At 36.2% G+C, this 24,536-nt stretch overlaps 1 protein-coding gene across 1 annotated transcript in view; it reads left to right on the top strand.

Moving 5' to 3' along the window:
- FGF12 (fibroblast growth factor 12) overlaps positions 1-24,536 on the top strand; it is a 262,514-nt gene that overhangs the window by 61,392 nt on the left and 176,586 nt on the right. Inside the window, exon 3 of the mRNA XM_032875651.1 lies at positions 13,873-13,976. Coding sequence (XP_032731542.1) covers positions 13,873-13,976 — 104 coding nt within the window. The remainder of the gene's footprint in view (positions 1-13,872; positions 13,977-24,536) is intronic.

The following is a 24,536-nucleotide window of genomic DNA, read 5'->3' as shown; positions in this document are numbered from 1 at the left end:
GGCCTTCTTGGTGCCTCAGATGCAGTTTAAACATTCTCCTGGGCCCTCGGCTCAGCCTTCTCATCTTTAAGGGAATTTGATTGAAGTTGCATCTGGTAAGAGTCAACCCTACTACACTACCCTCAAAGTGGGTAGGAATGAATACAGTTACACATGGTCTCCTCTTAGTCCTTTGAGTCTGTTGGTGATCTCAGCAGGACAAGTCCTATCAAGATGCAAGGGAGGATTGTCTATTTCCCACTGATGTCAAAGTCTTCTGGAACAATGGCTCCCAAATTTTTGAACATTAGAATCACCAGGGTGACATTAAAAAATCTGATGCCCAGATCAATAAAATCAGAATCTCTGAGGATAGAACCAATGCATCAGTATTTTAAAATACCAGAGAGGATTCTGAAGTGCAGTCACGTATAAAAACAGTGACTTCTAGAATGTTGCTTCTTCTACTGTAGTGGGCATCACCTGGAGGTCTTGTTAAACTACTGGTTGTGGGGCCCTTACTCCAGAATTTCTGATTTAGTAGGTCTGGAAGAAGGACTGAAATGTTGGTATTTCTAAAAGTTCATGAGACCACACTTTGAGAATCACTACTCTAGAACAGTGCTTCTTGAACTTTAAGTGCATAGTAATCATTTGGGAATCTTGTGAAAATGCAAATTGTGTTTTAGTAGGTCTTGGATGGAACTAGAGATCCTACCATTCCTATAAGCTGCAGGAGATGCTGATACTGCCCAAAACAAGCTTTAGTCTACCCACTGGTAAGGTTCCATAAGCAACAGCGTCATCTGGCTGCTGGTTAGAACTACCCCCAGACCTATTGAATAGGGCTTTTTAGCAATGCTGCCCATTGGAATCATTAAAAAAAATATATTAAATTAAAAAAATTAAAGGAATTAAAAAAATATTGATGCCTAGATTCCATCTTGGAGGTTTTTATTTAGTTGGTGTGGGTGTGGCCAAGGTATCAGAATTTAAAAACAAACAAAACTCCCAGAAGGTTGTAATATGCAGCAAAAACTTTGAGACAGTGTTATGCAATAAAATATTAATTTATTTTATTTTTTTCTTAAAGATTTTATTTATTTATTTGACAGAGAGAGATCACAAGTAGGCAGAGAGGTAGGCGGAGAGAGAGGGGGAAGCAGGCTCTTTGCTGAGCAGAGAGCCTGATGCCAGGGCTCCATCCCAGGACCCTGAGATCATGACCTGAGTGAAGGCAGAGGCTTTAACCCACTGAGCCACCCAGGCGCCCCTATTATTTTAACGTACACTGCAAATCATTGCTGTCCTTTTATGGAATGTTCCTTGATATTGTATTGTTAAAAAAAAAAAAAAGCTGGAGACGACAAGTAAAGGGCCCCTCGTGGGTCCACGGCAGACATCACTAAATTCCTTTGCTTTTGCTTTTGTTTTGTTTTGTTTAGACATCATTAAGGTTTTACAACAGTCATTGTGGCCTAGCCTCAAATGTCTTTTTAAGACCTACTTTTGGGCAGCTACGACGAAATGATTGGAGTTCCACACATGCCTGCCATATGCGTGCTTCGTTTTCATTAACACCGAGATATAGTGAGGCAGAAGTGTGTTCTAGTTACTAAATTATAGAGATGATTCCCATACAATTCCTGCTTTCTAGCTCCTCCTAGAATAGTAGATGAAGTTGAGGTTGAACCTTTATGTAAAATAAAAGTTAATAATGCCAGGTAGTACTGGTACTGCCAAGTGATTAGAAAAAAAATCACTAGATTTCAGAGATGGAGGAGATCCCCAAAAGCCATGGTGCTCAGAGAAAGTGGACTTTAAACTGAACCTTGAAGAATAGAAACAAAATATGTAAGGTAAGATCAGGAGAACTGCATTTCACATAAAGAGGCACAGAATTACCAAGTGGAGAAAGCTCCTTCCATGTTGGGGACAAATTAACTCGCCAGTGGGTCTAGTAAAGAAATTACATGGAGCTATCACAGGACGATATTTCAGAGTGCTTAACTGATACCTAGAGAGGTCTATACTTTATATTTTAGGACATAGGGAACCAATGAATGTTACTGAGCAACTGCAATCGAATGATGGGTGAAATGTATTTTGGAAGAATTTTGTACATAGGGACAAGAGGAGAAGTGAGCCGAAATAAATTTTAAGGTAGAGAATACTGATCCTCTTATTTTTCAAATTCTTTTTCCCTCCTCCATTTCTTAAAAAAACAAACAAACAAAGAAAAAAAAACTTACCACAGGGGTGCCTGGGTGGCTCAGTGGGTTAAGCCTCTGCCTTCAGCTTGGGTCATGATCCCAGGGTCCTGGGATCGAGCCCTGCAACAGGCTCTCTGCTCAGCAGGGAGCCTGCTTCCTCCTCTCTCTCTGCCTGCCTCTCTGCCTACTTGTGATCTCTGTCTGTCAAATAAATAAATAAAATCTTAAAAAAAAAAGTACCACATTTATTTCTATAGATCTACTTAATATTTTTGGAATGAAGCAGAAATATAATTTTATTTACCTATTTTACTAATAAATATTATATAGTGTCTATGTATATATATATGTGTGTGTATATGTATGTGTGTGTGTATTAATCATGATCAGTAAATATAACATTTGAGTGTCAATGTCAGTATAACTTGAGTGGAACTGTCAATGTTTCCTTGTGGCTTTTTCACTGACTTCCCACTATTTAAATACAATTGCTCATCAGTGTTGTGTGCATAAATTTTCAAAAGTGCTTTCTTGTTTTGGTAATTAATGATAATGAAGTGCAAAACTTTGGTTGTGCATATTGAAACCATCTCAAGCAAGTTAGCTTTTGTTGTCTGCCTGTAATTTTAACAAGAGGATAAAGGTTTTGTACTTTCTGAGCGGGGAATTTCTGCTTGGCTGACAAATTCCATTTAAGTCTTCCAAATATATTTGTTTTAGTTCCATTTTTTTTCTTACTTTCTTTACAACTACTTAGATTATAGTTACTAGAAATTCTCTCTTATCTCTTAAGAGCAACAATATTTTATAGCTTTCCAGCCACCAGAACCTAGGTTTACATCCTGGTCCTTTATTGGCTGACTTTGTGACCTTGGGAAAACCACATCTTTGAGATTCAGTGCCCTCATCTGTAATGGCGGTTGCAGAGTTCACACATGGAGTTATTTTTTTCCTATTTTATAGACTTAAACCACTATGATTGCAGGTACTAAGTCTGTCTTTTACATCAATGTATTACAAGTGCCTAACACAGTGTCTGGAATATATGTGATGAATTAATGAATAAACTTGACGGGGCACTGTTATCAATTTTGGCAATGTAGTGTTTGATGGAAGATTTGTGGAAGATGTAAATCTAAATCCTTTGAAACATGAAAGATTTCTTGGAGGATGTTTCTGCCCTTTGATCTGGAATGACACCTGTGTTGTTCAGAGTTCTTCATGGGGACCATAAGACAAGTCTGATGTGTAAGAAAAATTGCCTGCAGAGAATGAGTGATGACAGGCATTTGCTTTCATTATCGATAGTGACATGCTTCATTTTTCCATCCTTAGGAAAAAAAAAAGAAAATCACATTAAATTGACTTATTAATTATGCAAGTTTTTGAACATCTATGAAGTAATACAGGAAAGGTTCGATGATAATATCAGGTTTAAAAGCCAGAGGCAGGACTTCTGCCAGAGTCAAGGCAACATTTCTACTAGCATTTGTCTAAGACAGGGATCATCATGTTGCTCATTTTCAGTATGTTGAAAATTTAAAATGTTTGCTATTGGCCAATGTTTAGAAGATAAATTTTTAGTCTCTAAGCGCCAAACCACTCATCAATTCCGTAAGTCAGTGAATTCAGTGGAGAAAATAAATCAGAAAGTTGGGTTATTTGACCAATTGTTTATAAAATAAAGCATCATACTAAAAGCACTGAATCACTGTGGCCTAAAGTATGTTGATTTTTACGTTGTTTTCATTGTTTTATTTTAAATCCATAGTTGTTTTTGCTCACTGAATCTTAAATATATAAGATGGAGTATGTTGCTTTTTTTTCCTGCCATAACATCTTAAGAAACTTAATGAGATGATGACCCAAGTGTCCCTCACGCCCCGCCCCCACTGAGAAAGCTCTAGCCATATCAGTAGTGGTATTTTGTACCTCACTTTTATGGTTTAACAAATATTTAAAAAATGGTATCTTAACTGAGCTTCGTAACAAGTCGGTGAAGCATTCAGAGTGGACACGAAGGCTCAATGTGGTTACATTACTCCCAGTCACCAAGGTCACAAAGCTGTTAAATGTTAGAACTATGGCTCATGAGTGAGAGCTATGTCCTCCAAATTCAGTCCTCATCTTAGCCTTGTTTCCTTAAAAGCTGAAGTAGGGACTGTCATATCTTTCCCTTAAATTCTGGAAGGAAAGCTATTTTAGAGAGTTAAATTCAATGACCACAATTATTTAGGCTTCTACTGTGCAATGTACCTTGGATGAAAAAAGGGTATGTCACATTCTTGAAAAATTTGTTTTCTGGGAGATTTAGGCAAACATATAAATATGAAAAAGCAGTGGTAAGTGTTGTGTAATGCTGTGGAATTAGGATGAGGCAGCAGTTAACTTTCCTGAATGGATATTCCATTGTATCATAATTTATATGACCACTTTGGTGTTGGAGGAGTTAAGAGTCCAGACTATCTATCTCCTAGTTTGTTGACTACTCTATAGATCATTTTCCTATTGAAAGTGAAGAGGGGGAAGAACTGACCTTAGTAAATGATAAATAAAGTCCACAAATAGTATTTTTATGACTAAAGAAAACCAGCTGAATGACTTACAAATATTACCATAAATACTATAATTACAAATGTCATTATAGGAGACTATAGAATTATATGGAAAAATAACTTTATACCAACTAAATTTTAGGTTCAGATTTTTGTAGGATACGAAATTAATCACACTCTCATGAAGTATCTTTATTGAGAACATTTTGATGTGCAGGAAATGGTGATTTTGAAGACAGTGGGATATTGAGCATACACATTATAAACAAATATCTCTATTCTCTCTCAGTATCTTCCACTATAAATTTAACTTGGATTTTTAGTGGATCACAAGATGCATGTTTTCCATTGCCCATTCTGAAGGTTCAACCCAGAATTTGAAAACATGGCTATGGTCTTTTATATCTGTTCACTATTAGAAGCAATAAAGAGTCCCATCTTTACAACTTGCTTGGGAAGATACTAGATTTACCTATTGTTAAAGAAGAATTCATAATGAGATTTTTTTCTCCCTCCTTTCTCTTTCTTTTCCTCTCTTCCTCTTCTTATCCTCCTTTGCGCCTTCACTGGTTGTCACTGCACATGTTTTCTGATGTGTTTTGGATAGATTGCTACCTTTTTTGTCACAGTAATTTTTGTGTGTAACAGTCAGATAGAAATTAAGTTGGATAAGAACACAGCATTTTTACAAGGTACATTTTTCAGGTCCAGTATAATTTCATAAGAGGTCTAATATCTTTACTGTAGCAGATTTTCTCAAACTCTTCCTTTCTTCATCATTCCTTCTAAAACCTGCTTCACCATTCACACACACACCAGCCTCATGTATTCTAGGCTTTCATCCTCTCAAACTTCGTGTCATGTAAATTTTCTGGCTTTCCCTTTAGATTCCATATTTAAATATATTCTACATATGGTAAATATTGTCAGTTTTTTCTTGCATGCTTAATTTCTTGCCTGCTTAATTTTCTTGCAGGCTGGAAATATGACCAAGAAATCTACGCATAAGCAAGCTTAAAGAGAAACCGCTGCTAATTCATTTATTTATTTGGCAAATATTGAATAGCGGCTTGTGAGATGTGGATGCCATATGCTAGGCAATGAGGATAATACTAACAGTTTCCAGGGCCTTTGAGTTGCCCACAGAATAGTAGGAACCACAGGAAGGATTACAGATGAAGGTTTATCCCCCATGGACTACATCTGTTGGCTACATCACTATTTCCCCATTCTAAGCATGACATGTGGCATATACTAACTGCTCAATAGATATTTATGGAAAGAATACCAATTTTTTAAATCAGAGACATTACAGAAATACTTATAAGATAACATATGAAAGTTCAAATGGCTAAGGCTATGGAATCATTCCCTCAATTTTAGGATGACAATTTTCATTCCCTTCTTTGTTCACTTGGTACCCAAAAAAGAAGTTAGGAATTTTTATACCCTGAAATAAAGCCAAGTAGTGAGATACTTATTTTAAAAGTGACATTTTACATGTCCGAATGCTTTCCATGATGCCTGAAAAAAAGCAGGCATTCCATGAATATAATCTTTTTTGTTTTTCCTACCTCATGTGTTACTTTTCTTTCATTCTCTCCTGCCACTTAAATTTCAATCTGAGACTGACTGAAATTTTGTTGGTCCTGAAACTTACACAATTTCCCTCATAAAAAACAAATAGAGCATGATGAAATGAAAATTAGGTACAAAAGTGAGTAAGATGGGAAAATAAAACACAAAAGGTTGAATTTTAAAAAGCTGAAAGCTATTACAAAAATGATAAAATCTAGGGAAATAAAATATTTTAATTACTTGATGGATGCTAGTCTATACATTTGTTTTCCATTATTTGTATGTATAATCTTTGAACATCTTTTCATATGGAAACAATCTTGTAATTATTTCCTGAAAAAATGATTGTCTTTCCTGTAATACAGTTAATCAAAAATTATCTTTTATAATTTTATTTTTATTTTAAAAAGTTTATTTTAGCTTCATAGTTCATGATTGGTAATATCATGTACATGTTGAGGATTGTTAACAAATATCAGAATTTTTGGTTGTGTGGTATCAGGACATTTCAAATCCATCACGTACTTCCCCCAGTAAATAAATTGCTAGTAATTTATACATTATTACAATAATGCTGTGTACCCAGTGATCCCATAGTCTCCACTGCATGCAATAACAGTGTTTATGTCTCATGTGACTGGAGTGGTCGGCCAGGTAGCTCTGTTGATCTTGTCTTGATTACATATCTGGGGGCCAGCTATCTGTCTCTTAATCTAGACTTGCCTTGGCTGGATTACTGAAGCCACTTTATCATGCTCTAAGTGTCTTACATCCGTTTCCTGGCACCAGTGGGTTAGTCTATGCACATTCTTCTTAATGCAGTGGCAGAGGAAAAATGAACAAGTGGGAATAAATGAGCTCTCTTTCAGACTCAGCTTGCATTTGGTAACATCCTGTTGGCCAGAGCAAGTCACATGGTTGAGCCCCATGTCAAGGGAAAAAGTAGAATATCCTTCTAGAACGTTGCAGGTTTATATGGTGAAACATATAAATAGAAGGAGAAGTAGAGAACTGAGTGTATCAATGCAATTCATCTACCAGATTTTTTAAAAAATAATTTTCTTTCATTAGTTAAAAAAAAAACACACTGCTCTCTTGAGGTATATTTGACATACAAAAGAAAAAAAACCTTGTACATATTTGATGTATACCATTTATTGTGTTTTGCTATATGCATAGACTCATGAAACCATCCCTATAATCAACGTAATAAATATACCCATCAATTCCAAAATTTTCTTTGTGCCCCTTTGCTTTTCCTTTTTTTATTTTTTCCCGTGAAACACTTAACTAGAGATCTACTGACTTGACATTTTTTTAAGTGCGCAATTTAGTGTTGTTAACTGTAGGCACCATGTTGTATAGCGGATCACTAGAATTTACACATCTTGTATAACTGAAACTTTACATCCTTTGAATAACAGCTACCCATTTGCCCATCCCTCTAGCTCTTGGCAACCACCATTCTACTCTCTGCTCTCATGAGTTTAATTATTTTAGATACATCATGTAAATGGAATAATGCAGTGGAGTAATTCTAGGACTAGCTTATTTCACTTAGCACAATGTTCTCCTGATTCATCCATGTTATTGCATATGCCAAGATTTTCTTCTTTTAAAGTGATGAATAATATTCCATTATATATATGTGTCACATTGTCTTTCTTTACTTATCCATCCATGGACACTTAAATTGTTTGCGTATCTTGACTATTGTGAATAATGCTGCAATGAACATAGGAGGGCATGTATGTTCTTGAGATCCTGATTTCAACTTTTTCCATATATCCAAGGGGTGGGATTGCTAGATCATATGGTGGCTCTGTATTTAAATTTTGAGGAACCTCCATACTATTTTCTATATTGGTTGCACCACTGTACATTCCCATCAGTAGTGCACAGAGTTCCCAAGTTCCCCACATCCTTGTCAACAATATTTATTTATTTATGGCCATTTGGGCAGGTTTGAGGTGCTATCTCATCGTGGTTTTAATTTGCATTCCCTCGTGATTAATGATGTTAAAAAACATTTTTCATATACTTAGTGGTCATTTGTATATTGTCTTTGGAGATGTGTCTGTTCAAGTCTTTTGCCCATTTTCTAAGTGGGTTATTTGGGGTTTTGCTCTTGAGTTGTAGAAGTTAGTTATGTATTTAAGATATTAACACCTTATCAGTTACACAGTTTACAGATCTTTTTTCCCCATTTTGCAGGTTACCTTTTAATTCAGTTGATTGTTTCTTTTGTTTTGCAGAAGTTTTTAAGTTTGCTATAGTCCCACTTGTCTTGTTTTGCTTTTGTTGCCTACACTTCCAGTGTTATATGCCAGAAATCACTGCCAAGACCAATGTCAACAAATTTTTCCCCTCTGTTTTCTCTTGGGAGTTTTATAGTTTCAGGTTTTATGTTTGGATTTTTAATCTATTTTGGGTTATTTTTGTATATAGTATGAAATAGGGGTCTAATTTCATTCTTTTGGATGTCAGTATCCAGCACCATTTGCTGAAGAAAGTATCCTTTCCCCTCATTGCTCTCTTCATACCATTTTTTTGGTGTGGTTTGGTGATTGAATTTTGTATGGATCCCAAGAATACCAACTCCATTATTTTACTTTTCAAAATATAAGAGTTAGATTTACATAAAGGTTTAGAATGAGATATTCCTTTTGGAAAGGACAAGATTGAAAAAAATACCCAAATATCAGATTTGATGCTTGGACTCTCTTTGGCATATAATGGTAGTCTTCAGCAAATGTTTACTATGATACTGAATGTAAATAAAATATATACGACTCTGTTTATTCTCTTAAGCTTTCCCTTTCTGTTTCTGTCTCTCTGTCCTTTTTTTTTTTTTCTTCCTCTTCCACTCTCTCCTTTTCTCCATTTTATACAAGTGTGGTTTAGATGTGATTATTTGCTTGGAGAGCTTACAATCTAGTTGTGGTTAGTACAGAAACATTTTTTTTTTAAATGAAGAAAATTATAAATTGTGAAAATAGTCTAGTCTAGATTCAGGACAAGGACAGTTTAGGAGTGAGAGAAAGCCCTTGGTATTTGGTGTGTCATTTCAAGCATGACAGTGATTTCAGTATGAAGATATGGGGAGAAGAGCATTCCAGTCAGAGAGAAAGGATGTAGTAAGCAAAAATATGGGGTTAAAAGTAGGAAGAGGGTGATTAAATTACTAGAAGCAGTAAATAAATATATGAGAAAGAATAGTATCATATAGCAGAAATATGTGTATATAACTTCTACTATCAGGCTGAGATGTTTTAAGTTTTTAACTTCCTTTTGTCTTAAAAAAAAAGTACTTTATTCCAATAAGAAAACCACAGATTCTGGTAATGTGTCTTTTCATGACTCTTATGATCAGTAATATTTATAACATTTATTAAATGTAAGATATGTACATATAACTGGGGTAGAAATTACAGAGATACCCTCAGAAGTTTTCATTTTATGGATGGAGATAGATGTGTAAATAAATGACTATAATACCATGTCCCAAATGCTATTACAGAGATATACTGATGAATTACACAATGATGGAAAAGGAAAAGCCATCTCATAAGGGTTTGGGTAAAACTCATTGTGTGGTTGAATAGTGAAGACAGCTTTTTCAAAAAGAGAGAACAAAAGAAAAGAAACTTTAGCCTCATTAAAGATCAAGGGGAAGTTAGGAAATGGGGACATTCTATAAAGCTGCTTATGGTGACTGGAGTGAGTAGCAGATGATCAGCTTCCAAACGCTATTTGAAGCCAGATTGCAAAGGGTGCTGAGGGTCAGGGTGGAGACTTTGTGTAGTGCCTAGAGGTTGTAAGCAGGGAAATGGCATGATGAGATGTAAGGGGCTTGAATAACAGAGTGGCCCACTTATTACTATGAGTAAGGCCTGAGGCTTTGAGGGTGGAGGGGAAGACTGGAGACATGGGAGGAATTCTTGTGCACAGCAAAGGACTTCTGTGAGCTAGAACCCGTGTGCTATAATGAGGATAAATAATAGATAAGGGTACATCACTTGCCACTTTTAATGATCTTAGGAGGCAGATGCAGAGAGAGTAGTTTTTAACTTTTACCATGAAAAAGTTTCATTCCAAAATGTTTACTGATTTTATTATTATTTTTTTTTTAGTGGACTTGCTAAGTCTCCCAAAGCATACCATCTAAAAGCCATTATCACTTTCTGGTTCATGTATGACTTTCACAGCTTCTTCCCTTTGTCCCTGCCTGGCTTTAGTAATTTTCACACTCTCCTCAGGTATGAACAGCTTTGGAGTTGCCTTGTTATGACTGTTTCAGCTAAATGGACCAGTGTTCTTAGCATTTGTCCTGGGAAATTAGGTTGGAAAGACGATTTGCACAATTTTGGATTTCATTGTTCTTTCTCATAAGAATTGTCATTGAATTTGATACTTTCTAGTAGTTGCATTTATTTACCATGTAAAAGCACCTTACATTTAGTCGGTACCTTGCATATTAGCTCTGCTTTCTTTAGCAGTCTCTATCAGTGGGGATTAAGGTTGGCTCTGCATTACACAGACTAAAATAACAAGGCCTTATTTTTCTCACATAAAAACCAGACCTAGGTAATTGAAGGCTGGCCTGGTGCCATTGCCCCACAACATCCTCAGAGACCCAACTCCTTCCAGCTCACCTGCCACTACTCCCTTGGGGGTAGCCCTTGTTTTCATGGTCTCAGACTATCCAGCCTCCATCCCCCCGCCCCTCATGCCAGTCCAAACAGCAAAAAGGCAGAGGGATGAGAAGAGGGTAAAGGAAACCTAGAAGCTATCTTTAAGGAAAGAGTCTTCAAATGTACAGAGACTTTTCTAACAACATCTCATTGGCCATTACTGAGTCCATAACCACAGCCAGCTGTGTGATATGTAGAGAAATGTAGCTAAGTATTCCTACTTTGTGAAAAGACAAGAATGGGTATCAGGGGAAATTAAACTTAAGAAGGAAGAAGGAGGACACACAATATTTTAGGCAAATAACCACATGAGAGAGCCAGAAACCTTTATTCAGGTGCAGTTTCATTTGAATTACCTCTCTGAATCTGTTTGTCCTTCTAAAAATTAGGATAATCATTCTGTCTTAAATGTTATGTGGTGTTGGTGGTTGAGGGTCAAATACAATGAGGAATTGATCAGCACTTTGAAAATTAAGTGTTGCACAGAAATACGGTATTTTTTTTAAAAGTCTTAAGCAATCTTCTGAATATAAATGTAATAGGTATTAGTGAGACAATGCCACTTGTTAGATCAGACCTTATGGTAACCTTATTTGAGAAGCAAAAGAATAATAGATTAATGACAAAGAGCTCTAATATCCAGAGAACACCCTTCTGTTTATGAAACACTTTCAAGCATATGGTAGTGCATTTGGTTCTTCTGTAAACACGATGCAGTGAGGATTATTATGTTCATTTTACAGATAGGAAAATTAAAGCAGAGGTTAAATGAATGGCTCCCAGCCAGGTAGCTTCTGAGTGGTGAGTTTAGAAACTATGTCATCTGCAAATCTCACTTTTTTTTTTTTTTTTTGTAATCTGTTGCTGCTCTAATCTTTATGCGTCACATATCTTGTTTTCCATTTGGCAGAGTTTAGATCTCTAAGATTAGAGTGACAGACATTCAGATATTTATCCCTACTTTATCTGCATAGTGTTCATTCTCATTTCTGCCTAGTATGAATCAAATGCAATTACCAGTCTCTTTCTGTACACATCCATTATCCTCCAGAACCACCTAAAGTCCTGTCCCACCAAAATGTGTTTCTGTGTGTGGCTTACCCAAATTCTGCCCTTTCTCTAAGTGTCAACCTGGGTCCCATCTTCCATGGGAGACATTTCCTGAATATTTCAGGCCACACAGATCTTCCATTTTCCTGAACTTCTGTAACACAGAGAATATATATAGAATGCATATATTATATTTAATTATAGAAATAAATTATACACTGTATCAGATTATTCCATATGTCTTAGATTTCTCTCCCCAACTAGACTTTAAGGTCTTGTACTTCTTAAGTTATTTCAGTAGCACAAGGACAGTGGTAAGAATATAGGAACGACAAAACCAGTTCAGATTCAAATTGAGCCAATAATTCTTGAGCATCTCCTAAGATCTACTCTCAACTTTCATGACAAATGAGGAAACAGGTTCAAAGAGGCAAAGAGACTGGTCCAGTGTCAAGCACATCTAGGAATTAAAATCTGCTGTAGTAAACCTGTGGTCACAGGCTTGATTCTTTAAAGCTATCGGATGACCATTTGACTGAAAGCCAAATACTCTGTGTGTGTGTGTGTGTGTGTGTGTGTGTGTGTGTGTGTTGTTTAGCTTACCATCCCAAGTTGAGAGAAGCCAAAAATAAACAAGCATTCCAGGTAGCGCTTGGGTGGATTTTCATACATTTTACACTCAAAACTAAGAAGATGACCAGAACTGATGGACATTGTATCAGCAAAAAAGAGGGATAAAGACTTCCAACTAAACCATATGCAGTTATATGCTCTTATGCATGCGGCTGTGAGGTATTTTGTCCGTAGCTGTGCTGTCTTCTGTAGAGCCTAAAGGATTACTTTCTTCCCTCATGTAATATGAATTCTTTCATGGAAGGGGCAATGTTTTATGCTTATGCTCATTTTATAATTGCAACAGTAGCAACTGGAGTAGTGCTAGGGAGATAGAATTCATTAAAAAAATACATCATTGGAAGAAAAATAGATTATCTTCTTGTTTCTCTTTTTGGTGCTTGAGTACCTTCTCCAAGTAGACATGTAGACTGTTGAATATTTTCAGGGATGGACAACCCAAATACTTAAAGACTACAAGCAGGTTTCCATTTCATCTTATTGAGTTAAATTTAACAGGTTAATTTTTAATGGTTTTAGTGGTTTTATGCACATTTATATACATATGTGTGTATACATATTCTGAGGTATAAAATATGTTCATTAGAGCTTAAGCTATCAATTACTGGTCCATCTTTTTATATATCTACTTTTACATGTAAAGGAATTGAACTATAAAAAGAAAAGCTCTCATTCCACCAATGTAGCTAAGAATGAACCAGTGATTTTTATATCTTCTTTATTCAAGACAATGCTTAGGACTATGGAGAAAAATCTGAAAGCAAGACACCGTGGGATAAGTTATAAAGATCATATTTTCTAATTACTTATGTCTGCAGTTACATTTTCTACTGTTGAAAATGTTTTGGTTCAAAATTATTCGTTTGTTTGAAAAAATCATATTACACTGTTTGGTATGTGCTAGTTTTGAGAAATAAAACTGTAGGGCCCATTGAGACATTATAATGGAATGTAACCCGTTTGCTACAGAGGAGTTTATGTGATTTACCTGGGGTCACATGGGTGATTAAAGGTGATGCAGAGACAAGAAGCCAGTTTTCATTTCAGTCTCCCTCTCTCTCCCTACTAATTTTAATGCATTGTTTTTAATTCTCAAAAGAGTCATCTTAAGAAGCAGGATGATTTATTCAAAAGGTCACTATTTTTCCTGTCTTCTTTTTTCCTCTCCAGCCCTCTTCAATCTAATTCCTGTGGGCCTGCGTGTGGTGGCTATCCAAGGGGTGAAGGCCAGCCTCTATGTGGCCATGAATGGTGAAGGCTATCTCTACAGCTCAGTAAGTACTTTGTAAAGCATGCATGTATGTGTGTGTGCGCGTGTGCTTGTGGGCACCCATAACCTGGCATGGAGAGCTAGTGAAGTAACGATTATTTTAGGGAAGAAAAGTAGAAGCTGAAGTCATTCTTGATTTTCTGACCCAACATGTCAGGAGTTCATTAAGATTTTTACAGTTTACGATGTGAAGGATCATCCCTCCTGAGAAAGAGTTAGTTACTTGCTATACAATATAAATTCTTTTCGTCTGGCTTCTACTTTTAGAGGGTATGTCAATCTTTTGAATTTTACCTTTCTGTTTAATTCAAGGGGTAAGACGTTTTTCTTTTCTCCTGTTACTTCTCCTTTAAGCATAGAGGATGGTTTAGGAAGTTAAATTCTTCAGTTTGTCTGGGAGTCTTCTCTGTCTTGTTGGGGAGAAAAATTTCTCAGAATAGGTTGTGCTTCTGTTTTGTATTTAATAAATCTGTTCAGCACTAATACAACAGATTCCTGTCATAACCGGTCACTTCAAAGACAAGGTGAATTTATGGAATGAGCTCTGAGTTAGGGGCTGGATATTTGAGTTTTATTTACATTTCAGTTACTGTTTTTCTTTGGGCAAGTTACCTCCCCTCTTTGACTTAACTTCTGGTCACCTATAACAGAGCGTGTTGGATACCATTTTGTTTAATAGCTCTCCTCAACCCTAAACTGACAAAATTAGATAGCAGCAGTGGTTGCATCATGAGCACTGATATTTTAAAATAGTTAACTCTTGTCTGATGCCTGTCTGACTCTCAAGATAGTAATTTATGCATTGGGAGAGTATGGCTCCACTGAATCTCATGTATTTATATAATTTCTGTTTTCTCAGAAGGGAATTTGCCTATTTGTAGTTCACGAAGAGATATCCTTGAAAATCATGGCTGAAGATTTCCACCCTTACTTTCTATGATTTCAGTAAATAGCATAGTTATTCAGGAAGTTCACTTATGCCTATGAGATTCTAAATTAAATATTAAATAGCTTTTATTAAACTCTTCATATTTAGCTAAATGAATCTCTACTATACTCTGCTTGCTTTTAAGTGATACATCTGTCGTTAATATTAGGATTTTTAAGTTACTGTTTTATTCCTCATATTCAGATATGCATTTGCATTCATATACTAGATGTGTACATGCTCATTGTTTTCAATCATTCTATTCAATATAATACAGATAAATACATTTTTGATTAAAACAAAAATGAGCTCTCATTCTTTTTTTTTTAATTTTTAAAATTAACATATAATGTATTATTTGCCCCAGGGGTACAAGTCTGTGAATCGTCAGGCTTACACATTTCACAGCACTCATCATAGCACATACCCTCCCTAGTGTCCATAACCCAGCCACCCTATCCCTATCCCCCCACCACAGCAGCCCTCAGTTTGTTTTGTGAGATTAAGAGTCTCTTATGGTTTGTCTCCCTCCTGATCCCATCTTGTTTCATTTTCCCCCCATACCCCTCACAACCCCCAATCCTGCCTCTCAAATTCTTCCTATCAGAGAGATCATATGATAATTGTCTTCTCTGATTGACTTATTTCGATTTTGAGCTTTCATTCTTAATGTGCCATAATTCTCACAGTTCTTAATGTCCACTTCTTGTGAGTCTATATTTTAAAGTAAGAATTTAAATAAACAAAAAAAAATTGTTGTTTTGAATAATTCCAATTAGTTAAGCTTCAAAAAAAAAGTTTTGGGGCACCTGGGTGACTCAGTCGGTTAAATGTCTGCCTTCGGCTCAGGTCATGATCTCAGAGTTGTGGGATCAAGCCTCACATCCCATATCCGGGCTTCCTGCTCAGCAGGGAGTCTGCTTCTCCCTCTGCCCCTCCTCCTCCCCATGTTCAATCACTCTCTCTCTCTCACTTGCTTTCGAATAAATAGATAAATAAAAAAAATCTTTAAAAAAGTTTTATTTTATTTTTTATTAATATATAATGTATTATTAGCCCCAGGGGTACAAGTCTGTGAATCGCCAGGTTTACACACTTCACAGCACTCAACATAGCACATACTCTCCCCAGTGTCCATAACCCAGCCACCCTCTCTGTCCCCCCACAACCCCGCAACCCTCAGTTTGTTTTGTGAGATTAAGTGTCTCTTATGGTTTGTCTCCCTCCCCATCCCATCTTAAAAAAAAAAAGTTTTGACTGTAATACAAATTAAAATATGGGGATGATCTTAGGATAATACTGACTTAAGGATTTAATCAGTTACCAAGTAAAGAGCTAAAACTAGCAATTATACAAAAACAATGAGTTCAGCCCTCTGGACCAGAGTTCATTTCCAAAGGTTTGGGAAAAAGAAAAACACAGAAAGTCTGACAACAATATTGTAGGCAGAGAACAATTGTATAGGTGTGTGTGTGTGTGTTGGGGGGTGGGGAGGGCTGGAGAGGGGCACCCTTATTGGGTGCAATCGCAAAGTTCCTGAGAGGAGCCAGAGTGTTCAGTATGAGATAGGTGAACTTCCTACTCTGAAGCATGTTCAGAGATGTATATTTTTTATGATTCTTGCTCAGAACTAGGCTTAACACACAGGAGGCTTGAGCCCATAGGAGGGGTTTTAAGAAATTCTTGACTAGATAATTTTACTGTGGGTGCTTTTTTGTGAAGGAGTTAATGCCTTAGAATGACAATAATTACCAGATGAGTTACCTGTTTGGGGTCCCCAGATATTCAGTTTTCCCTTTCTCTAAATCAGCTTGCCTTATACCAAGAATTATAATCTTTCCCTGCTTATGGCAGAGGTGACTGGGAACAATTTTCCTTTGATTGTAAGTATGGCATGGCTGACTTAGACATTAGGACTCTTACTTTCAAAGTCACCCTCTTTCTGGATAGAACTAATTGGAGGAAGTGCTGGTGTTTTAATTAATTAATTGATTAATTTGATTTTTAAATGTTGTTTATGTTTAGTTAACTACTGCATAGTGCATCATTAGTTTTTGATGTAGTGTTCGGTGATTAATTAGTTGCATATAACCCCCAGTACTCATTACAACACATACCCTCCTTAATACTCATATACCCATCACCCAGCTACCCCATTCCCCTCCCCACGCCAAAACTCTCAGTTTGTTTCCCAGAGTCCATAGTCTCTCATGGTTCATCTCCCTCTCTGATTTCTCCCCCTTCAGTTTTCCATCCCTTCCCCTATGGCCCTCTGTGCTATTCCTTATGTTCTACATATGAGTGAAACCATATGATGGTTGTCTTTCTCTGCTTGACTTATTTCACTTAGCATAATCCCCTCTAGTTCCATCCCTATCAATGCAGATAGTGGGTATTCATCTTTTCTGATGGCTGAGTAATATTCCGTTGTATAGATATGTACCACACCCTCTTTATCCATTGATCTGTTAAAGGGCATCTTGGCTCCTTCCACAGTTTGGCTATTGTTATGAACATTGGGGTACAGGTGCCCCTTCTTTTCACTACATCTGTATCTTTGTGCAATTGCAGGGTCATAGGGAAGCTCTATTTTTAACATCTTGAGGAACCCCCATACTGTTTTCCGTAGTGACTGCACAAGTTAACATTCCTACCAACAGTGTAAGAGGGTTCCCCTTTATCCACATCCTTGCCAACAAGTTGTTGTTTCCTGTCTTGTTAATCTTTGCCCTTCTAACTAGTGTAAGGTGGTATCTCATTGTGGTTTTGAATTGTTCCCTGATGGCTAGTGATGTTGAACATTTTTTTATGTATCTGTTAGCCATTTGTATGTCTTCCTTGGAGAAGTGTCTGTTTGTGTCTTTTGCCCATTTCTTGACTGGATTATTTATTTTTTTGTGTTGAGTTTGATAAGTTCTTTATAGGTCTTGGATACTAGCCCTTTATCTGTAATGTCATTTGCAAATATCTTCTCCTATTCCATGGGTTGCCTCTTAGTTTGGTTGACTATTTCTTTTGCTGTACAAAAGCTTTTTATCTTGATGAAGTCCCAAAAGTTCATTTTGCTTTTGTTTCTCTTGCCTTTGGAGACATGTCTTGAAAGAAGTTGCTGTAGCAGATGTCAAAGAGTAATGCCTATGTCCTCCTCTAGGATTTTGATGGATTCCGTCTCACATTGAGGTTTTTCATGCATTTTGAGTTTATCTTGTGTATGGTGTGAGAGAATGGTCCATTTTCATTCTTATGCATGTAGTTGTCCAATTTTCCCAGTACTTATTGAAGAGACTTGTCTTTTTTCCATTTGATTTTTTTTCCTGATTTGTCAAAGATTAGTTGACCATAGAGTTGAGGGTCCATTTCTGGAATCTCTATTCTGTTAAATTTTAAATGATTTTAAGCTATGGCCATAAGCCTGAAAAGTTTGTTATAAGTCTAGAGAAGGCTGATACTAGGGGACGCAAACCTGAAAGAGGAGAGAGCATCAAGGTTCCATCACTCCTGCAGTACTGTGTGGCATGCCTCAGCAGGAGAGCACCAGTGCAGCCAGGGGCCCTGTGGTGAGTAAAAGCAGCTCTTAACATAGGCATTATTGAGGTGTTTTTGGTGTATATTAAGGCTTGAATTTTTCTTTTTAAAAGCAGTTTCCTACTTCATGTTAGACAGTGTGGTTAGCCATACCAGTGGAGGCTGTAGCTAGTATAGGCCAATGGGGGTTGGCATGTGGTTTGGGGCCCCAACTGGTCTTAAAGAAGCTACTTAGAGTCCAAATGGTATCATTTATCTAGTGTCATTCACCTGGTTTGTATTCATTTTTAAAGTAGGAATGAATTACCTCATGACATCTGATTTCTCCCCCTCACCAGGAGACAGTAAAGAGTGGAAAAGATGAAGTGACTGCTGGGTAGCATAGAGCTAAAATTTTAAGATCCATTCTGAAAAATCTGTGTTTTAATAGTGGAGTTTAATTCATGTGCATTTAATGAGATTGCTGATGCATCTGAATTTGTTTTTACCATTGTAGTTTGTATTTTTTTTTTTTTTTGCTTCCACATTCTTTTTTTATTCCTTGGTTTGACATTTTTTTTTCTATACTATTTTTATTCTTCTGCTAGTCTGTAAATGTAGGTTATAATTCTACATCTTTAGTGATTTACCCTTATTTTTCTAACATGCATATGTAAGTATATAGTCTGCTAAATATTTTATTTTGTGTTCATGTCCTCCTTCCCCAAAGCTGGTTGACCTTAGGATGCTGCCTTGCCTAGTAAACACCACCATACTTCTTGCCAATTTGATTAATGACACTTTAGAAGAAAATAATATGCATGATTTGTTATTCTTCTATAGCTAATAGTTAAATTCACCAATCTTTATTTTATTTTATTTTATTAAGATTTTATGACAAGGAGAGATAGCGAGAGAGGGAACACAAGCACAGGGGAGCTGGAGAGGGGAAGGTGCAGCCTCCGTGCTGAGTAGGGAGCCCAACATGGGGCTAGATCCCAGGATGTTGGGATCACCACCCCAGCTGAAGGCAGACACTTAGTGACTGAGCCACCCAGGTGCCCCTAAATTCACCAATCTTTAAAATAATTTCTATGCATATAGTTTTTGGTTTTGTGTGCATATCCAGTTTGGCCCCTCTGAAATTTATTTTTCTTCTGAAAGAAGTCTTTGTTTTGGGTGTGAGGGTTTGTAGGTGGTGAATTCATTTTGTCTTGGTGTCCATGAAAATGCCTTCTTTTCACTTTCACTCTTTAATTATAGTTCAGATAAATTTACAATTCCGGGAGACCTGTACTTTCCCCAGCACTTTGAAAATTATATTCCATTGGTTTCTGACATCTGTTGTTGACTGTGAGAAATTTGCTGTCAGTTGAATATTTTTCCTTTGTAGGTAACTATATGTAAAAAAAAGTTTCCTTTTTATGTTTCATGTTTTACACATCCAGCTATATATCTTGTTGTGAATCTGTCTTAATTTATCTTGTTAGAAATTCAGAATGTACTTTTAATCCAAAGATTAACATTTCTTCAGTTCTGGGAAATTTTAACTCTTAACCATATACATTTTATTTCTCTATCTTGAAGCTGATAATTCTCAAATGACTTACGATAGAAACTCAAATTCATCTACCTTAGAATTAATGCCAGCTATTTTGTGATTTCAATCACTATGGTTTTCATTTTTGAATCCCAAATGGCTTCTGAGTAATATCCACCTGATCTTGATTGATTTCTTCCTGTTTTTACTATCCGGCTCTTTTTATAGGAGGTTATTAACACATTTATCTCTCTGAGCATTCTTAAAATACTTTGTCAAACTTCTCTATAAGTTTAATTTCTTTGGTAATGAATTCATATTTTAATCATTGATTTTTTTGGCAATCATTTTTACAATTAGGTTGAAATCACCTTAGAATTTAAAATTTGCTCTCCATGTGTTTGGATTTTTGGTCTGTAGGAACATTTTTGTCCCCTCCCCTGCCCCACCTCATGGTCTTCTTTCTCAGAGGTGTGCCCCCACTTTCTAGTTTGTTGTTGTTGCTGTTGTTGCTATCCAGTCTCCAGTGGCCCTAGTTTAGCATAAGATGTTAGAGTCCTTTCAAGGCTCTGATCCTGGGGTAACACTGGGGTTAGGGAGGGGGGCTAGTTCCTCTCATTGGGAGGTGGTGTCTCTCACTAGGTCTTGTCAAAGTAATATCAGCATTTTTATTTTTGCCCTTTTACAGTTGGAGCAGGAAGACTATCCTAGCCACTGGTGTGACCATGCAGGCTGGCTTCAGTCCCCATCCTGCATAGAGGGATTTTATTCCCATTGACTTGACCAGAGTGGAGTTCTGGGGCACACTACCAATGTCAGGATGTGGAGCTTGTGGCCCCAGCCTACTCAGTCCTTCATTTCCATTCCACAGGGATGCTTAGCTTGCTTTGAACCTGGCTATGTCATTTAGAACTTACATTTTTATATTTTATTCATCTGTTTGGAGCAGAGTGGGTGCAACATAGTCTAAACTCATGCCTTTTTTCTTTTTTAGTTATAGTAAAAAACACATAAAATTTACCATCATAACCATTTTTAAGTTTTACATTACAGTAGCGTTAACTATATGCACATTGTTGTGCAACAGATTTCTAGAAATTTTTCATCTTGTGCAAAACTGAAGTTCTCTACCCATAAACAATTCTCCTTTCTCCCCTCCCCTCAGCTTCTGGCAAACACCATTCTACTTTTGGTTTCTGAGTTCGACTGTTTACATACCTCATATATGTGAAATCATGTAGTATTTATCTTTTTGTGATTGACTTATCTCATTTAGTGTAATGTCTTCAAGTTTCATCCATATTGTAGCATCTGAAAAAATTTCCTTTTTAATTTTTTGAGAAACCTCCATACAGTTTCCCATCATTTGCATCATTTTGTATTCCTAGCAGCGGTGTAGAAGGATTTCAGTTTTTCCATATCGTTACCAACATTTGTTATTTCCTTCCTCCCTACCTCCTTTTCTCTCTCCCTTTCTCTTTCTTTCTTTCTTTCTTTCTTTCTTTCTTTCTTTCTTTCTTTCTTTCCTTCCTTCCTTCCTTCCTTCCTTCCTTCCTTCCTTCCTTCTTTTCTTTTTCTTCCTTTCCTTTCCTTTCCTTTCCTTCCCTTCCCTTTCCTTCCTTTCCTCCCTTCCTGCCTTCCCCCTTCCTCCCTCCCTCCCTCCCTCCATCCCTCCCACCTTCCTTCCCTTTCTCCCTCCCCTTCCCTTCTCCCTCCCACTTCCTACCTTCCTTCCTTCCTTCCTTTCTCTCTTTCTTTTTCTTTCTTTCTTTCTTTCTTTCTTTCTTTCTTTCTTTCTTTCTTTCTTTCTGTTAGTGGTCCTACTAACAGATACAAGGTGATTTTGCATAGTAGTTTTGACTCATATTTCCCTTGGATTAGTGATGATAAGCACTTTTCATGTACATGTTGGCCATTTATATGCCTTTGGCGAATGTCTGTTTAAGTTCTTTGCCCATTTTTAAATTTTTTTTTTTTTGGCTGTTGTAAGTGTTCCTTATATATGAATATGAACTCCTTATTGGATATATAGTTTGCAAATACTGTTTTCCAATTCTGTAGGTTACTTTTTCACTTTGTTGATTGTTTTCTTCGCTGTGCAGAAACGTTGATGTAATCCCACTTATCTATTTTTACATTTATTGCCTGTGAATTTGGTTTCATACACAACAAATCATAGCTAAATTCAATGTCATGAAGATTTTCTCCTATGTTTTTTTCTAAGAATTTTATAATTTTAGGTATTACATTTAGGTTTTTAATCCATTTTGAGTTAATTTTGTATATAGTGTAAGGTAAGGGTCCAATTTTATGTGTTTATTTTTTGCATACAGATACCCAGTTTTTCAAACACCATATGTCAAAAGAGATGATCCTTTCCCCATTGTGCACTCTTGGCACTCTTGTCAAAGATCACTGGACCATATTTGTGAGAGTTTATTTCTGAGTTCTCTATTTTGTTTCATTCATATATATGTCTGTCTTTATGCTAGTACTACACTTTTTGATAACTGTAGGTTTGTAAAATGTTTTAAAATGAAGAGATGTGAGTTCTCCACCTTTTTTTTTTTTTTAAATCAAAATTGTTTTGACTATTCAGAATCCTGTGAGATTCCATGTGGATTTTAGGAATTTTTCTTCCCATTTCTGAAAAAAAAAAAAAGTCATTGAGATTTATAGGAATTACTTTGAATCTGAAGGTTGTTTTGGGTATTATGGATACTTTCAATCCATAAACACAGATGTCATTCCATTTATCTGTCTTTTCCTTAATTTCTTTCAGCAATGTTTTGTAGTTCTCAGTGTATAATTCTTTTGCCCCCTTGATTAAGTTTGTATTTATTATGCCATTTTGAAAGGAAGCCCAAAATAATTTTAATGGTATTAAATGATAATTTTTTTGGTGAAGTAGAGTAAATAAAAGTTCTAGAAGGCATCACTTTCTCACACCAAAGAAGCTCACAAATGCTAGAAACTTCTGTTCCTGAAACACCTTCTTCAGCAGTTCAGGAAACACTGCTGTGTCACAATCTGTTGAGACAGATTTACCTACAAATTTTACCTTATTCAGATAGTGCCCTTAATTTAAAAATTTTTGCTATTTCACCAGTTTTAACTAACTTGAATTTTAATATTGTTTGGTATGTCATTCTCTTTGAGGTTTACAAGATTTTGAAAAAGCTTGTTCAAATAACCTAAATTTTGTCAAATTATCACAATGCTTAAAGGCATTTGCATTTATCTTTTCAACATATACAGAGAAGGTGTAGCCTGAATCTCCTCTTCCTACTCTCTATAAATTTCCTGGAAGATTGGTACCTTTTTATATTTTTATTAGTTTGAACTGAACCTTGTATACATAAAACAATGACAGATAAGAATTTTTTAATATAAAATTCTAAAGATTATTTTCAAACTGGAGGTTAAAAATTAGTGATAAGATATTTCAGATAATTATTATGGAGTCATAGGTGTAATAAAATATATAAAGGTTGAAAGTAACACTACTATAGTTACATTGATGTTGCTATTATATTTGACTTTTTTGTTGTTCTGTACCTGTGTAATTCTTAACCTTCCTTGTAGTTCAGTTCAAATCTTACTGATATGTGAACTCTTTCCATTATCCATATCAGTGAGAATTAGATACTACTTCTGCTTTAGTATCACAGTACTTGGTGTCTGTTTTTCTAGTGGGAAGGAATTGTATCATACCCATCTTTGTTACCTGGGTCATCTATTTCCTCTAGTCACAACATTAAGTACATTCTCTGATGAAGGAAAGCTCTCAATGAACTTGTTGAATTTTAAAGAATTGCCTATTCCAAGTATAGATGGAGAAAATTATATATAGCACGTGAACAGTTAACTATGATTACATTGGTGATCTTGCAGTCCACAGCACAAATGCTCCTTTGCCCTCAAAGTCAGCCTCAGTAAACCTAAAGTTCAGTTAATATATATTTATAGGAACTCTACCACATACTCAACATTATACTATATAGTGAGCATATGAAAGTGGGTAAAATAGACAGATCCTCATCTTCCTAGAGTTTTTACTTATATCATAATTACCTGTTGCAAGAAGTTTGGGCTAGTACAAAGTTAGAGAGTACAGTCTCCAATACCACCTTCACTTCTAACACCAACTGTTAAGTTTGGGTCAAGGGTGGATCCCAACACCTCTCTTTGGTTTGATAATTTATTGGAAGGACTTATAGAACTCACTGAAAGAGACTGTAAGTATTATACTTGGGTTTATTACAGGGAAAGCATACAGGGAAGCCAAGGAAAGAAGTATACGGGCAGCGTATAGGAGACACCAAAAGTACCAAATGCAAAGTTTCTGTTGTCTTCTTCCTGTGGAATCAGAATGTGTTGCTCTTCTGGTATCAATATGTGACAGTGCACATGAAATACTGCCAATCAGGAGACTCACCTGAACCTTGGTGTTAATTAGGAGTTTTTACTGAGACTCCATTATGTAGGATTGATTGAATGATTGCCCATGTGGCTGACCTCAGGTTCCTGGTAGACTGATATGTTGCATGACCCAAAGTGCTAATCCTAAAACATATTGTTTCTCTCTGGCT

The sequence above is a fragment of the Lontra canadensis genome, unplaced genomic scaffold, assembly GCF_010015895.1.
Source record: "Lontra canadensis isolate GAN:19392208 unplaced genomic scaffold, GSC_riverotter_1.0 scaffold56, whole genome shotgun sequence".
Taxonomy (NCBI): domain Eukaryota; kingdom Metazoa; phylum Chordata; class Mammalia; order Carnivora; family Mustelidae; genus Lontra; species Lontra canadensis.
This window is presented reverse-complemented; position numbering and strand designations above follow the sequence as displayed.